Below are 16,388 nucleotides of genomic sequence, written 5' to 3' on the forward strand. Positions count from 1 at the left end.
CCTAAAACCAAAACTTTTAACGGAGCAATTCTTTCAACATCTAAGAGTTTAAGAGTGACATGCATAGCTACACTTCACAAGGAATGGATATGATATCAATCTTGAAAACCCAGGCTTCAAAACATGCACATGCTAATGGAACAAGAAAGTAGCTGAAAGTCCACAACAAGTGGTTTGCAAACAGGCCCTGGCTCAATCCTTCATTAGTTGAAATAAAAATCAAGTAATAAGACATCTCGCACGGTGGATGAACAGTTTGCCTTCCTTCGATCGTTTCGATGAAGTCATGTTTAGTTATAGACCATGTACTTGGGTGTTGCACTGAACTTCTGGTAACCCTTGATGACTTTGTTCACTGCATCGAGGAAGTCTTTCTCTGTAACAGTCTTCCTCCGTGCTCTGATCGCGTACATCCCGGCTTCAGTGCAAACACTCCTTATATCAGCCCCTTCGAATAAAATACAAAATGACAACAGACATCATCAGTATCAAAAAGAGATTCTGATTGGAGCACATAATCTCATCAGACTGATTCAAAATGGCTACATAAACATCCACCTAAGCTTTCATAAAACAAATCTATCAAAATAAATTTTTTTATGATGCCGATTACTAGAAAATTGGGCATTTCCTCACCAGTGGAATTGGGGCAGAGGCGGGCAAGAAGCTCAAACCGGATGTCTCTCTCACAGTTCATTGTCCTGGTGTGGATCTTGAATATCTGCGTTCGGCCCTCCAGATCAGGTAGACCAAACTCAACCTTACGGTCCAACCGTCCAGGACGCAGCAGTGCAGGGTCTAAAGTATCAGGCCTGTATTATTTCATAGCAAACATGCTAAAACAGTTAGACTCGGCTTAAGCTAAAAGGACAATTACCAATTCAATTGTTAAAGCATTAACAACCACGAATGTATTGCAAATAGACAAATTTATAAACCAGATGGAAATGAGGACATTGACAATTTAAAAATAAAAAAAAATTGCAATGTTGAAAAACCAAGGAGTTCAACACCAAAATATGTTGCTATTAGATGCTCCAAAAGCCATAGCATATACATCATAATTGAAGAACTCATGAATTCCATCAGATGCCAGATGCTTTCAGAAAGAATAAACATGCTAGCTAAGATATCAATTTGAAATAAATGATGGAATAATGAATATTATATTCATGTTGAAAATTGCATTGTACCCTTGCAGTGTAGCATAATATCCTAGTGGTCCCTTCAAAGTTGCAAATATCAAGCATGGCCCTGCAAATGTTATTAAACTAACAATGATGTCACAAAGGTTAAATTCCCACTCTAGACTGTTTGTACCTGACAATCACCCTGTGAAGGGACTTTACTCCAAGGTTTTAAATCTCATGCTGTACCAATGTAGTGAGCTTTGCTCGGTATGGTACGATATGGGGTACCGAGCTGTCACGGACTTAGCTGGTTTTGCCTAAGTCGTGCGGCACCCCTGCGTGTCCGTCCACAAAGGTCAGCCTCCCTGAAGCCTCCCATTGTCCCTTAGGACCAACAAAAGAGAGAACGGGCTAGAGAGAATGCCTCAATCGGGATCCACAAGCAAACATCTCCGAAAAACACTTCATAGACAATGCAAATTACAAACAGACTTTACAAGCTCTGAATAGTGGCACAACAAAGGGCAAAATGATCCATTACAAACCGAAAATCTCTCGCACGTGTCCACATGACACAACCTTTATTTACAAGCCTAAAGAGGCCACCAACCCAACTAAAATGGGACTATTAAGCCTTCGGCCGCCCCTCTAGATGCTGTACAAGGCATGAACATGCCCAAAAGACACGGACATACATAAGCATTACATCAAACATCCTGTTTCGAAGTTTGTCCGTGACATTCTCCCCCACTTATTCCTTCGACGTCCTCGTTGAAGCCTTTGTCGACACTGCAACTCCTCGCCTTTGCTGAGTCTTCAATCTTCTGCTCGGGCTACAATGTGCCTCTTGACTCCCAGCTGCTCTCCGCTGCTGTTTTTGAGTAGTCGAACCTTTGATCCGCCATGCTGCTTCAACTCACCAATGACTCCGACTCTGGTGTGGGGTTGGTTGAGTTGTGTTGATCCTTGTTGATTCCTGCGGATCCCCCAAATGAAGGAAAAGACCATCCTTACTGCGCTAGTCTCTCAAATTCCACATGCTGCTTGAACTGGGTGGATGTTTGTTGGAGCTTTAACGAGCATCGTCTCGCAAACTTCTGAAGTTTTGGGTCCTTCCTCCACAAAATTTGCTCATTGACTCTTTCTTTCACTTAGTTGTCACATCCAAGTAGGTTCGTATCACTTCCGCTTTCGATTGGCATTTCGTTGGGAAATGAAGCGGACAATCTACTCTCAGTAACACTGATCACCGTTGGTGAGGATTTGACAACTATTGTCTTCTATTATCTTCGAAGGGTCTTTGAACATATACAGAGCTCCTCTGTTGGATAGATAAGAGAATTGGGGTACTCGGTTTCGCCCATTCTCTTAAGAGTTGAGAAGGCAAAGGTTACTTGACTTCGCCCGCCTCCTCGAGGTTGTACTTCATGCATCGAGTTGGTTACTAGCCTTCGCCTGCTCTTTGCTCACACTTCTGAAGCACTTGAAGTGTTTGCACTCCTTGCGTTGAGTTAGTTACTGTGATTCACCTTCTCAATGCCATCGAACTTCTGGAATGCAGGAAGTTTTCACCCCAACTTGGAGTAATTCTCTCATAGGTTTGGTCGCCTCTGGGATTATACCATCTTCTCCATCAAACCCTGCCGCCTACTCCTCTGAGTAGCAAAGGTACAACACCACGTACTGCCTGCTTCGTTCCTTGGTTATACACTCTTGCATGACCCGAAGTCCTTCACTTTCGGCTATCTTGATGAGAAGCACATTGACACTGGTCTTACGAAGTTCTTCGGCCTCTGTCCTTCAGCCTTGTCTCTGTACTTGGAGATTGCCTCTGCATTCTCCACCTCCTCGGCCCCTTTCACGACCAAGCGCTCTCCCTCCATGAGAGCAAGGGATCAATGACTTTCACGGAAGTCCCGCCTCTGCGGTACCATGGCGCTGCCATGCCCATGGCACTACTATCCGTCGCCTCGCATCTGTATCCCTTCTCTTCACAATCAGTAGATATGCCTCTGTGGCACTCCTCCGAGTCCACCTCCATTCTAACTGATTGCTTGATTTTGGGTAGCTAAGTCCCTCTGGACTCGTCGTCGCTTCCTCGCCCCTTTCGACCCCCTGCTTCAACACCTCTGTGTTCTCCAAGCAGTCCGTTTGGTCGATGGAAAGACAGACTGCAACTCCCATGCATGGCCTCTGCCATCACGTTGTAGGGTTTGCACCGATTCTGTTCTCCTTAGCTTCCTTGGTAGCAACGTTCGCTTACTCGGCCTTGTCCTCTGACTTGTCGGGCTCCCTTAAGCGAATATGAGCTCTGAAGCAGTCCAACTCTCCAGCTGCTTCGATCATACCTCTGCATGATCAAGTTCCTCCCATGGAACTCACTGGTACTTGCATTCGAACTTTTCCCTTAGTGGAACACAGCCCCCATATGCTGATGACCAAGGCTTTCATCCGAAGCAAAATTCGATGCACGCACGGAAGACCCGCCTCTGCGGTACCATGGTCTTCACTCCTTGAATCCATAGCCCTTCTTACCGTCGTGTTGTTCACCGAAGTGGAGCTTCCAATAGCTCCCGATCATACCTCCATATGATCTAGTCCCTCCCGGGACTAAGTCGTGTGTATCGCATTGCCACGAACTGTTCCACCACGATCCGCTGCACCATGTCGCCTCCTGGTGACATCTCCATTGCATTCTGATCCTTGTGGAATAAACTCGAATTGTGAACCCTCCATGTGTGGCCTCTGCCAATACATCACAGGGTCTCCTCCACCTTCGATTTTGTTCGCTCCTTTGGCAATTGACCTTCATCCACCCACTCTTGGGTCACACCTAGATGAAGCACCGCTCTAGGACAGTCCGTCGCCTAGTAGCTCCCGAAGTCCACCGACTTCACTGTAATTTGTGCACTATTGTCTGGATCCTGGGCCTCTGCCCCTACCAGCACAATCTCCGCTGCGCGGCGCTTCCTTCATAGCAACTCGAATGGCAACACTGTGGCATATTCTTCAAGAGTACCCGCCTCTGCGTCCTCTTGCCCCGTGCTAAGGCCTTCTGTACCCAACTTCGCCTCCGCAAGTTGAGTCGCCTTAGTTCCTCCATCAAATGCTTCTCCGAGATAAGGTGCATATGCCCCGAAGCTCCCTTCGTCTTTGGCACCATGCAAGATGAGTCTGCTCCGTCAGAATGAAGGACCCATGGAACAACATGATCCTACTCTTGCCTCTACAAGAGTTCATGTCCTTGACCTCTGTCTAAGGAAAGCACTGTGCCTCTGCTCCACGTTCCAACTTCTATGTTGGCTCCCTTCATGCGGCTTGAGTACTCCGCCAAGTTACACCCAAGTTGCTCCGCTCCTCGTTTTCACATTGAGTTGATGGTGGCCCTCGCGCTCACCATTCCACGGGTCGACCCTCCCTTGAGTCCGATCTCCACATCGACTCCAAGTGTGCCTTCATTTAAGTTGCTTTGGGTCGCTCCCCCACTTAATCTCGTAATGCATCCACCAATGCATTCTCTCAAGCGAGATCATGCGACGACTCCTCGCCGCTTGCTCAGTCCATCGAGCTTCGTGGAGTTGTTGTTTGTTGAGGTACTCCTCCTCAACATGTGAGGTCCATCCCACATGATTCTCTCTCTGGAGAGCCGGGACTTATCCCTCCTAGATAACTATCCCGTTGGAGCAACATCTCTCTTCGTTTCGGAGACCACCATCCCCTTGGACTACTCCGATCTGCTGAACAAACTGTGCATTGTTCTGCCTCCTGCAAACGCACTTGCTAGATTGCGACTCACCGTCAATACAATCCCCGCTGCACCCCTCAAGGCCTAGCAACATGCTGAACTCGTTGCACACTTCAGCCTCCTACGGACGTATCCTTCACATGCCGAAGAGAAAGTTTCAATGCTTCATGGCGCCGAGTTTCGGTCGCCTTGGGATGGCCACGAACATTCCATCGTCCGCATACAAGCCCATGCATGAGTATCGAATTCTTTGAGTTAGCACTTCCCCTCACCTCTATGAGCTTTGCACAACTCTTTCGATCGCTGAGCAACTCTTTCACCTTGCATGGTCTCATCCTTTGCCAAGCACCTCGCTTGCTTTGAGCACCATCAAGTATAGTTGTCAACGTTGAGCCGTAGCTCAAACTCAGCCATCCCAACCTTTGTGCGTTCCACATTCTTCCAAGCTTGCCTGTTCTTGTGGTGCCTCTTGCACGAAGGGTTGGCCATTCCTTTGAATGCTAGTGTCGGATGCCCGCTCTTCCGAGCGACTCCTTTTCCCTACATCTCCATGCCCGTTTTCCCCCAAATGGTCGCGCGTGTGCTGACTGCCCTCAACGCAGCCCCACTAGGTCCCCCACGTTTGCATGTCAAGTGTTTCTATGAGTGCTTGTCCCGCTTTGATACCATCTGTCACGAACTTAGCTGGTTTTGCCTAAGTCGGTGCCCCCTGCGTGTCCGTCCGCAAAGGTCAGCCTCCCCAAAGCCTCCCATTGTCCCTTAGGACCAACAAAAGAGAGAACGGGCTAGAGAGAATGCCTCAATCGGGATCCACAAGCAAACATCTCCGAAAAACACTTCATAGATAATGCAAATTACAAATAGACTTTACAAGCTCTGAACAGTGGCACAACAAAGGGTAAAATGGTCCATTACAGACCGAAAATCTCTCGCACGTGTCCACATTACACAACCTTTATTTACAAGCCTAAAGAGGCCACCAACCCAACTAAAATGGGACTATTAAGCCTTCGGCCGCCCCTCTAGATGTTGTACAAGGCATGAACATGCCCAAAAGACACGGACATACATAAGCATTACATCAAACATCATGTTTCGAAGTTTGTCCGTGACAGAGCAGTACACCTAAAAAAAAGGTATAAAATCCTCTGAAAATACCTAAAAGTAGTGCCACAATAACATTCCGAAGCCCTCCAAGGTGAAGACAAGACCAAGGCCAAGGTCGTTGCTCTGGATAAAATGGCCTCCAAACCCTTAGCCTTCCTTCTTCTCCTCGTCGCCTCGGCTGCGACCTTTGACGACAAGGAGATCCTCGACCCCTACCCCAAATACTCCGCCTTCACCAAATACCTCACTAACTTGAAGCTCGTCGACGTGATCAACAGCCACCAGACCATCACCATCCTCGTCGTCGACAACACCGCCATATCCCCCATCTCATCCCTCCCCACCGACAAGATCAAGACTGCCATCTCCGCCCACATCCTCCTCAACTACAACGACCCCAACACCTTCAACCAAAACCTCAACAAGTCCACCCTCCTCCCTGCCATCGCTGACAGCTCCAAGAACTTCACCGAGCTCCCCAACGAGCAGATGGTGTCCGGGTGGCCCACGCCCGTCGCTCCCCTCAACTCCAACCTAATCAACATCATCAGGGCGAGGCCGTACAACCTGTTGGTGTTCCAGATATGTCAGTGCTCTAGATCTGTACAACTTGTCGAAGCCCAAAGCCTAATGCCGCCCAGTAGCGGGTGGTCGGCGTGCTGGTCTGCTGGCGGACTGGTATGTACCACCCGGTACAATTTTGCAAACCCTGCTTTGCTCCCCATATAAAGTACCCAATGTAAAATTTGAAAGAGTTGCAGTTCATTGATGTGTTGTACTTGTTCTGTCATCAGCATGGTACTCATGTACTGATGACAATGACTTGATGTAACAAAGGTTTAGACTTCCAACTGCCTTGTGGCCATACATCAAAGGCAACATAAAATGGACATGTTTAGATGCTTTACGATAAACATAAGAATGACTTAGCTATAAACATGAGTTGGTTATCAAACACTCGAACAGGTTTAACCCCGGTTAAGGCTGGCCACTTATAATAAAGCCAATGACAAGAATAACTTGAGATTATTAAACAAAGTAGCATATCTGACTGGTATTAGAGATTTTAAAGAGATAAAAATGATATTCTGAATCTATTGCAAGGTACTACAGAAATTGTCCTTATGTTAGTCTATTGCAGCAGATAAAAATGCAGACACCAAAAATGCTCATAACTTAAGCCGTGGCCTAGATGCCATTTCCAAGTGATATAAAAAAGCAAATCCAAATTAAATAGTATACCTGTTGGTAGCCATTAGAACTTTAATATTTCCTCTGGCATCAAAACCATCAAGCTGATTAACAATTTCAAGCATTGTGCGCTGAACTTCATTGTCACCACCAACCCCATCATCAAACCGAGCTCCACCAATAGCATCAACTTCATCAAAGAAGACAATGCATGCTTTCTTTGACCGTGCCATCTATAATAGGAGAACAATTAACAAACAAGTCTATAGAAGACCAACAAATTTAGCACAAAAGAATGTGAACTCTCAAGGATGAAAGGAAGAGAAGGCAGATTACTCAGGAAGATTTGACAACCTGAAAAAGTTCACGAACCATCCGAGCCCCTTCTCCAACATATTTTTGAACAAGCTCACTTCCAATGACACGAATAAAGCAAGCATCTGTTCTGTTGGCTACTGCTCTAGCTAATAGTGTTTTGCCAGTTCCCGGGGGTCCGTAACAGAGAACACCTTTTGGAGGATCAATACCTAATTTGACAAACTTCTCTGGATGAAGCATAGGAAGCTCCACAACCTACAGAAAAAGTTAGATGAACAAAGAATATCAAGATATTGGTGTGCAAGCTGACAACCAATAGGCCTAGTCAGGTCACTCGGGCATAAACGCACACATTACAATGAAATTATATATCAGATTTTCCTCCTAGTAAATGCATCTCATATGCTATAACTACATCAATAAATAAGCTAACCCTGAAAAAGGTCAACAAACAGCTCATACACACCTCTCGCATCTTCTCAATTTGCTCCTTGCATCCACCAACATCATTATATGTAACATCAGGCTTCTCCTCGACTGTCATCATTGTAACACTTGGATCAATCTTGGGTGGCAAGGGAATTTGAATTTGGTACTTGTTTCTGTCAACTCTGCAATCAGAAAGAGAATAGATGTGATATCCATGAAGGATTGAGAAGCCTAAATGTATTCTTACAAGGGGCAAAAAAGGAACACTGAGAATAAAAGATGAATGAGAATGCATGCAGTAGTTATGACATTAAATAGTTGAATCCTACCCTCGCCCGATATCAGAAAGCCAGTCCTTTCTACTATGCAAAATGCCAAAAGATGAAGAAAAACGAATTGAGAAGTTATATTTGTCACCCTGCCAAATTGACTATGCAAATACTATTCAATGGAGAGACTTTTTATACCATGATCTGAATCCCCTTGGCAAACTAGCAACAATTTTCTCACAAAAGAATGTTTCCATTTTCTAGTATAGGTAATTCTGGAACCATACCACAGAATGGCAGAAACCAGGCACCATTGTACAAGAATTGTCTACACTCATGCAAAACAAACGTTTTGTTTGCTTACATAAGATCTTAGATGTGATTCAAAGTAAAAAAAATAAATTAAAATTCAGAGGCAACATTTCTAAGAATCAAGATCTAAATGTGTGCACTTCTGAAAATATAGAAACAACCAAAATCTCCTACTAAGGTGCATGATAAACTTTATGATATTGAAAGCTCTCTCTCCAATAACATCTTTATTTGAATTTTATAGCTCGATATCTCTAATCATTCCACCAGAAAAATTGAGAGCACTAACAGTGGAACACAACTGGAATTTACAACAAGATCCAAGAACCATGGTTTACATTGTTTTGTACATCAACTGACAAAAAGATGATGCACTACCTGAAGCTGCCCACATAGCAAAGATGATGTTCATCTTTCATCCTTGATCCAAAGATAGGTTATTGTTCTTAATTAATTAGTGCTCTCAAAACAATACCAGTACCACTACAGAGTTGCTCTCAATATTCTTCCCCATTACAAAAAGAATCAGTGATCTTTGTTTATCCATCAAAAGTTGCAAGTACGCTTTAGCACCAGGTATTAAACAAGATGAAATCAGAGTTTAACAGGTACAGGCCTAAAGATTCATTATGCCTGCGAACCTTCCAAAAATTTCTCCTACAGATTCGATTAACTACATACTCAATCTAACATAAAGTAGCCTCATTTTTAAGCTATGATGCAAGGTATGCAGTTTCGAATAATACCGCTCGTACCGGGCGATACGTACCGGGCCGTAAGCTGACCGATACACAAACCACTAGTTACCGGACGATATATATATATATATATATATATATATATAAGGCGACGCGATGTCACCTTTTATAAAAATATTTTATATGTAAAAAAAAATTTATATATAAAAAAATTTAAAAAAATATTTTATATATAAAAACGAGACGATGTCGCCCTGCCTGGGGGAGAAGAGAGAGGCAATGTCATCAAATTATATATATATATATATATATATATATATCGAACGGTATATTGAACGATATACCGCTTGGTATACTGTATCATACGGTACCAAGAGAATATCGAAACGTCGGTACGGTACGATATTTCAAACCTTGCTATGACGACACCTCTCTGACATCCATTTACCCAGATGATTTATAACTTCTTACATCAACCGCACACTGATCACTTGTATCATCATTTTTATTGACTTATAGTTCTGCCAGCTAACAACAATAACAACATCAATAGCTTCACAAAATCCATAGGGAAAGATATTTCTTACCCTACACGCATCCCTTCTTCAATGTCAGTAGGTGAGACTTTATCTCCCAGCCCTACCACAAACTGCATATGACAAAGACATCCCCAAATATATATATTAAGTGTCAACATTCACTCAGATATCTGAATCCTAAAAAAGTCAAATTTTACCTTAGCTATTTGCTTGACATTTATCACATATTTGGCATCTTCCGTGTTCGGATTGATAATCTTTGTACACCTTGCAACCTTCAAAAGAAACGAGTAGCTCACCTAAAACCAAAATAAACAAAAAGAAAAAAAAACATAATTTCCACAGAAATATAACTACCTGTAGTGGTTGCTCCTCCTGCATCATTTGTTTGTCAGAGACCAAATCCCATTGGCTTGGTGCAGCTAAACCAGTATCAGACTCCTTTATTCCTATTAATTATAAGAAATGTTATTATTTATTATAAACTCAAACAAGCTTTGCTATTTCATCAGGACTAGAATTAAATAAGAACCCATTGCAGATGAGCCTCCATAATATAACTTCTAATTCAGTATGACACAATTCAAACCAAAACAATTAGGTAGGACACTAACAGCATGTAACATAGTAGTACCAGATTATTAGTAATTTGAGCAGGCAACACTTCCTAACAGCCAATGTTTTGTCTTGATGAGGTGAACAGAAGTGGAAAGATTAAAAGAGTGCTAAAGTATGCACAAAAAACCTGGCCTCAATACATCCAGAGATCCAACTAAGGCTTTTCTACTAGTTATTATGACATTACCAACTGATACACACTCTATCATTTGTTGGATTCTTATTCACAGGAAGTGTATACTGATTCTTTTCTGAGAGTTTGCAAGCCTTTTGTATTTCTCGTTGTTGTAACACTGACTGATTTGTGTTTTCTCAACTAAAGAAAAAAACAAAAATAAAATTAACATGCAGTATGGTTGATTTAGACAAATTTGACTGTTCAAATATAGTTTAGATCATGAAAAATTTAGACATCCCATTTCTTTAACACTTGAAAGGATCATCAAACAAAAGAGAGTCGAATACAATGCACTTAGTGACTTTTTTGGTCATAAATGGAGTTCAATTATAAAGGGGTTCAATTAAATAAGAACCCATTGCAGATGAGCCTCCATAATATAACTTCTAATTCAGTATGACACAATTCAAACCAAAACAATTAGGTAGGACACTAACAGCATGTAACATAGTAGTACCAGATTATTAGTAATTTGAGCAGGCAACACTTCCTAACAGCCAATGTTTTGTCTTGATGAGGTGAACAGAAGTGGAAAGATTAAAAGAGTGCTAAAGTATGCACAAAAAACCTGGCCTCAATACATCCAGAGATCCAACTAAGGCTTTTCTATTAGTTATTATGACATTACCAACTGATACACACTCTATCATTTGTTGGATTCTTATTCACAGGAAGTGTATACTGATTCTTTTCTGAGAGTTTGCAAGCCTTTTGTATTTCTCGTTGTTGTAACACTGACTGATTTGTGTTTTCTCAACTAAAGAAAAAAACAAAAATAAAATTAACATGCAGTATGGTTGATTTAGACAAATTTGACTGTTCAAATATAGTTTAGATCATGAAAAATTTAGACATCCCATTTCTTTAACACTTGAAAGCATCATCAAACAAAAGAGAGTCGAATACAATGCACTTAGTGACTTTTTTGGTCATAAATGGAGTTCAATTATAAAGGAGTACAATAGTGGATTGATATGTCTCAAACTGAGAATATAAAACCACCTGGCCTTGTGGCATTTCAACATTACCTGCTTATCACAAGAATCCAAAAGGATCTCTGTGTTAATTTAAAAAAGTTGTGAAAGTTGAATTAGGTTGATTCTCTTGACATCAATGGTATCCTAAAAGGATGGTAGTTAAAAAATAACTGTAATTTTAAAATGTCATCGATAGATCTCAGTTTGTAGTTAAGAATGTCACAAGAAAAATTAAAGTTCCATCAAGAGTAACAATTGCCCCTTGTGTGTATATCTGTCTCTCTAGTTTTCTTTGCTCAGAGAACACACCAGCAGTTATGTGCCAATTGTAAATTCACTGTGTCACTTAGTATCATGATGGAATAGCCCATGTAGCTAAACGATTATCAGCATCAGCCTTCTCACAATATCACCGAATCATTAATCCTTAAGTATAGGAAACTACAATGCCGCAATAGTTCCACTTCAGTAGGTGGTGATGGATTAAATTAATATAAAAGACAATGGGGTATAACTAGTACCAATCTAATGGCCTTAAAAGGCTAAAATGAATTGACAACAATAACAAAAATATTGATATCAAAACAAAGATTATTGTGATAGGAAAAACAAATTACGATTAGGTTTGACTTGTGGCTGTGACAGAATCCAAGGTTTGTGCATGATCCGCTTAAGAATTGGGATTGTGGTTTATTAAATAAGATAGTTGTAGTTGAAAATTGAACAAATTTCGTTTTAAAAGAATTGAAGTACAGAAAATAATTAAGAACATAAGTATAAAAATTATAATAACAACATATGGCATATATATAAGCAAATAAAATCAATAAAAAGGCAAAAAATTTAAAATATTTGAAAAAATATCGGGGGAAAGAGAAAGCAGTGGTCACATCAACAGATGGTAATTTTAATAAAAAGAGAGGTGGTGGTTCCTCCAGCAACCAACCTCCACGTTTTAGGGCCAGATTGCATAAATCAACCTAAAGTATCTGTTTCTACATAGAATCAACTGATTCCAACCAAATCATGGTTGTTTTTTGATGGTGACTATGATTAAACGTTGAAATCAGCTGGATTGGGTTGGGATACTTGATCCAAGCCTAGATTGGCATGTAATAAGTTGTCACATAACTTTTCCATGTCTCTGCATTACCTATTTAGATTGTCTGGAAGGGGAAAATATCAAACATTTACAAAAAATATTTAGGTTTAATTGATGCAAAGAAGGACAACAATACCAATAAATTCTTTTTTGTGCAAAGAGAAGATTATATATCAATGTGAATTTAGAAGTTTATATATTGGGCAATGAGTTTTGAAAAAAAAAAAATTCTTTTTCTTTTCTCACACCATTATGTGAAACTTTGGGACTTTCATCCCCAGGTGCACTACTAAAGCCACAATGAGTCTCGAACAATATTGTGTGTTTCCATTGTCTTGACATTTATCGCTCTTGGGACAGACAATGAATCAAAGTCCAGGTACTTTCTCTCTCTCTCACGGTGGTAAACCTTTCACATCCTGTCCTACTCCAAGATGAAACAAAGTTCTTGTATATGTTCAAAAGTTGAAACCAAACAAATTCGCAGGAGTTAGTAAAAAGCTAAAAAGCAAGAGAAGCCTTAAAAAAATCAATTGTACAAAAAAGTCATACTAAGATGAAGCTTGTGAAGAGATATTTGATGAGAAACCACCATTCATAAAACAAAGGTCATATTTGAAGACCATTATATAATGCCTCAACTAGCTAATGTGCAAAGCATATTAACCACAAGAACTATTTCCGTTATATTGGTCCACATTTTATCCTTCTCCAAGGATCATTTCTACTGATAGTTCCTATATGGTGCAGAAAAATTTAAATCTCTATTCTCAAATAGCTTAGATCTTACATATCTTGGACTCTCTAGTTACTAATTTGAGAATCTAATATCTTGATTCACCAAGCACGAAAGAATCTTCCAAACAAACATATAACATCTTAACTGATTCTTTATAACATATTCATTTAATGGTACAACTACTTTGGGGTCTTAACAATTTACATTGTGATTCATAGGTTTACTATAACTTAGTTATGCCCATACTGCCCAATACGGGTGGTACATACCAATCCGATAGGTGACTGGCATGAGTGTTACATATCAAAATGTCACTACACCCTACCATATCATGTGTCAATATGTCGGTACAAATCGATATGCACCGTACCAACAACTAGTTGGTACACCGGTACGAACCAGTAAGACGAATCATGACTATGCCCATCACGTGCAATGGAGTCAAATACCATTTAATTGTTCATTACTTTACAAGTTCAACCATGCATCAGAACTTGCTTCATTGTTAAATTGTGAAATTATCAATATTTACTAACCTGCTCACTCAATGAAACTAGAACAACTCAGTTTTAGCACGTCTTCATTCTCTTGTGAGACTCATAATCAATAATTTTAAGTAATCTGAGACTTGATAACCATTGGCTATAAAATCAATTCGTGACATGCTTACAAATGGATTTACCTTTATATGACATGTTTCTGTGTAGCTTTGCTTTTGCATTCAACTTTGATACATGTCATGTTTCTACTTAAGCATTCTACCTTTCTCTCATTCAATCAACAAATTTTAGACTGTATCATAACTCTAAAGCTCCTAGTCCACTCCCTTTCCAGTCTAAATCAAGCACTTTATAACATAACTGCTCAAAAAAGCATATAATAGTGATAATTAGTGATTACACGAAACTGAGAAGGCTTTGTCAACAAAGTCCACACTCGGTTGATTTTTTTTTTCACAAACATACCACATAAATCATTAACTTTCTTGGCCAATTCCTTGATTTCTTTCTCGGCCTTCTTAATGCTTGTAGAGTAAGGCCCCAGGCCCTGCCATCAAAAAATATCAGAGAGATCAGGAACTGGAGCATTAAGGCTAATACTCTTAACCATCCAAAAACAAGGGTATCCCACAAGCCAAGGTAAACAACAGCAGCTTGAACCTAGCATGCAAATTGATAAAGCACGAAGCTTGAAGCAGCTGACGTGGAAGAAGGAAACCATGAAATGATAACGAATGCAGATTCTGGAAAAAATTCTCTACAGTTGAAGGTGACATGACGCGAAATCAAATGGAAAATCTGGGCGAGAAGGGAAAAAAAAAAGAAGAAAAGCATCGTAAAGGTTAAGCAAACACAATACAGCCCACATTTCAGAATAACAAAATATCTAATAAAAAGCGGGCAGCCAAAAACAAAACAAGAAAGAAGACCCAATGTATTAAACTTTGACTCGAAAAGAGGAATAGATGAGACAATAGAAGGGGAAGTTGAAGGTTGTTACACGACAGATCCAAGAGAGATGGAAGAGTATACCCTAGAACTTCCTAAGGAGTAAAATTCCAACGAAAAAATCGATCTTTGTTCTCGAAGATATACAAGAAGAGTCGAGAGTAGGGAAATTGAAGATTACATGACGGACTAAAGACGGATGGAAGAGGTTTAAGGACTGGAAGAGAGAAAAGAAGAGACGAAGATAGGAAATCTCAAAGAAGGATGGAAAAGGAGGAGCCCCTAACTCACACCAAACCCGAATATAAGAAACAAGAGGACGAGGAATCGAAGATTATATGACAGATGAAAAAGGGACAGAAGAGGAGGAGCCCTAACTCGCACCACCTGACAGCAGAGCTTCTCGAGAACAAAACCGACAAAAGATACGATCTTGGACCCGGAGAGAGACAGGAATAGAGGGGAGAAGGAAGGATCGAAGATTAGATTACAGATCGAAGAGAGAGGGACGGAGAGGAGGACGAGAGGAAGGGGCTCACGTAGGTCTTGAGGAGGGCGATGTCGTCCTCGTCAAGAGGGCGAGGATTCTTCTCGCTGATCTCGTCCTCGGGTTCGGGAGCCATGGCTCTCTGCTCTCCTCCCGCTCGCTCTCCCTTGGGCTTGTCTTGCGTTATCAATCGGCGGCCGCTCCTCCAGTCGCACGGAACCAAAATATAAGGGAACAGCAGACAAAAAGGAAGCCACTCGTGTAGCATCGTCCGTCCGATGGGCAGCGAACGGTCCACAGTTCATCTCTTGGATGATCGCCTCCATATATCGCGAGATATACAATTTTGGCTTGCAACGCAAGGGTGGTAGATGCTGAATCACCCCTAAGAACTGTCACCCGTAAGAAACGTGCGGGGCCACGTCACCCTTGATATGTTTCAGGATTACTCGATCGCCACATTTTGTGAGAGACGGCGTCGGACAGCAAAATTTCCAATTAAATCTCCTCGGATATTCGTTTTCTCAGGAGAAAACAAATCTGTACTAATTTGGTTCTTAATTTTGATTAGTAGGGATGGCATTAGCGGTATTGTGTTCATGTTAAAAATAAACCAACGTAATGATGAAGTTAGCCAAACTACAAACAATCAAACTTCGATTAGTTCAAATTCACCAATTTATTGGTAAAGTTAAATTCTATATGAAGATACCAGCTAGCTAAAAACAAAAGCTTACTAATTGCTTTAAAAAAAAACAAAGGGGTAATGTTATATAATTAGAAAACAAGCAGCTTTAATGTGTACTTGATATTTGAGATAAATACACAATACTTTATTTAATAAACTGTAAAGAAAAAAAAAAACTAAATGCTAACTTATTTGCTCATGTAATGTGAATGAATATATAACTTTACTTGTAGAGCATATAGTTGGATTTTGAACAAAAATATCTGAAATGGCTTTGAGCTTAGACACTTGGATGAACATGGAAACTCAAATTCTATTCTGAAGAATCACACAGCAATGTCATATAACGAGCCATACAAATTATTATAGTCCAGTGTGTCAACAACGTCTGCATTCAGCAATGCAAAATGATC

At 40.8% G+C, this 16,388-nt stretch overlaps 1 protein-coding gene across 1 annotated transcript; it reads right to left on the reverse strand.

Annotated features, from left to right (window-relative positions):
* Nucleotides 1-2: 2 nt before the first annotated feature.
* Nucleotides 3-15,499, reverse strand: LOC103973835 (26S proteasome regulatory subunit 7). Its single transcript, XM_009388498.3, has 10 exons — nt 15,340-15,499; nt 14,318-14,399; nt 10,096-10,187; nt 9,936-10,013; nt 9,787-9,848; nt 7,958-8,102; nt 7,528-7,746; nt 7,225-7,406; nt 637-812; nt 3-448 (listed from the first exon to the last, which is right to left on the reverse strand). Exons 1-10 carry the CDS (start codon nt 15,421-15,423, stop codon nt 291-293), a joined length of 1,278 nt encoding a protein of 425 aa, XP_009386773.1. The 5' UTR covers nt 15,424-15,499; the 3' UTR covers nt 3-290.
* Between the last annotated feature and the right edge of the window lie 889 nt (nt 15,500-16,388).

Source organism: Musa acuminata, chromosome BXJ3-5, assembly GCF_036884655.1.
Source record: "Musa acuminata AAA Group cultivar baxijiao chromosome BXJ3-5, Cavendish_Baxijiao_AAA, whole genome shotgun sequence".
In the NCBI taxonomy this organism is placed as follows: domain Eukaryota; kingdom Viridiplantae; phylum Streptophyta; class Magnoliopsida; order Zingiberales; family Musaceae; genus Musa; species Musa acuminata.

Coding starts and splice junctions, on each gene's coding strand:
- LOC103973835 (XM_009388498.3), bottom strand. CDS start 15,423: ATGGCTCCCGAACCCGAGGACGAGATCAGCGAGAAGAATCCTCGCCCT. Junction 10,188..14,317: donor GAAAGTTAATGATTTATGTG/GTATGTTTGTGA, acceptor TATAATTAATAG/GAATAAAGGAGTCTGATACT. Junction 813..7,224: donor GTTCTAATGGCTACCAACAG/GTATACTATTTA, acceptor GAAATAATACAG/GCCTGATACTTTAGACCCTG.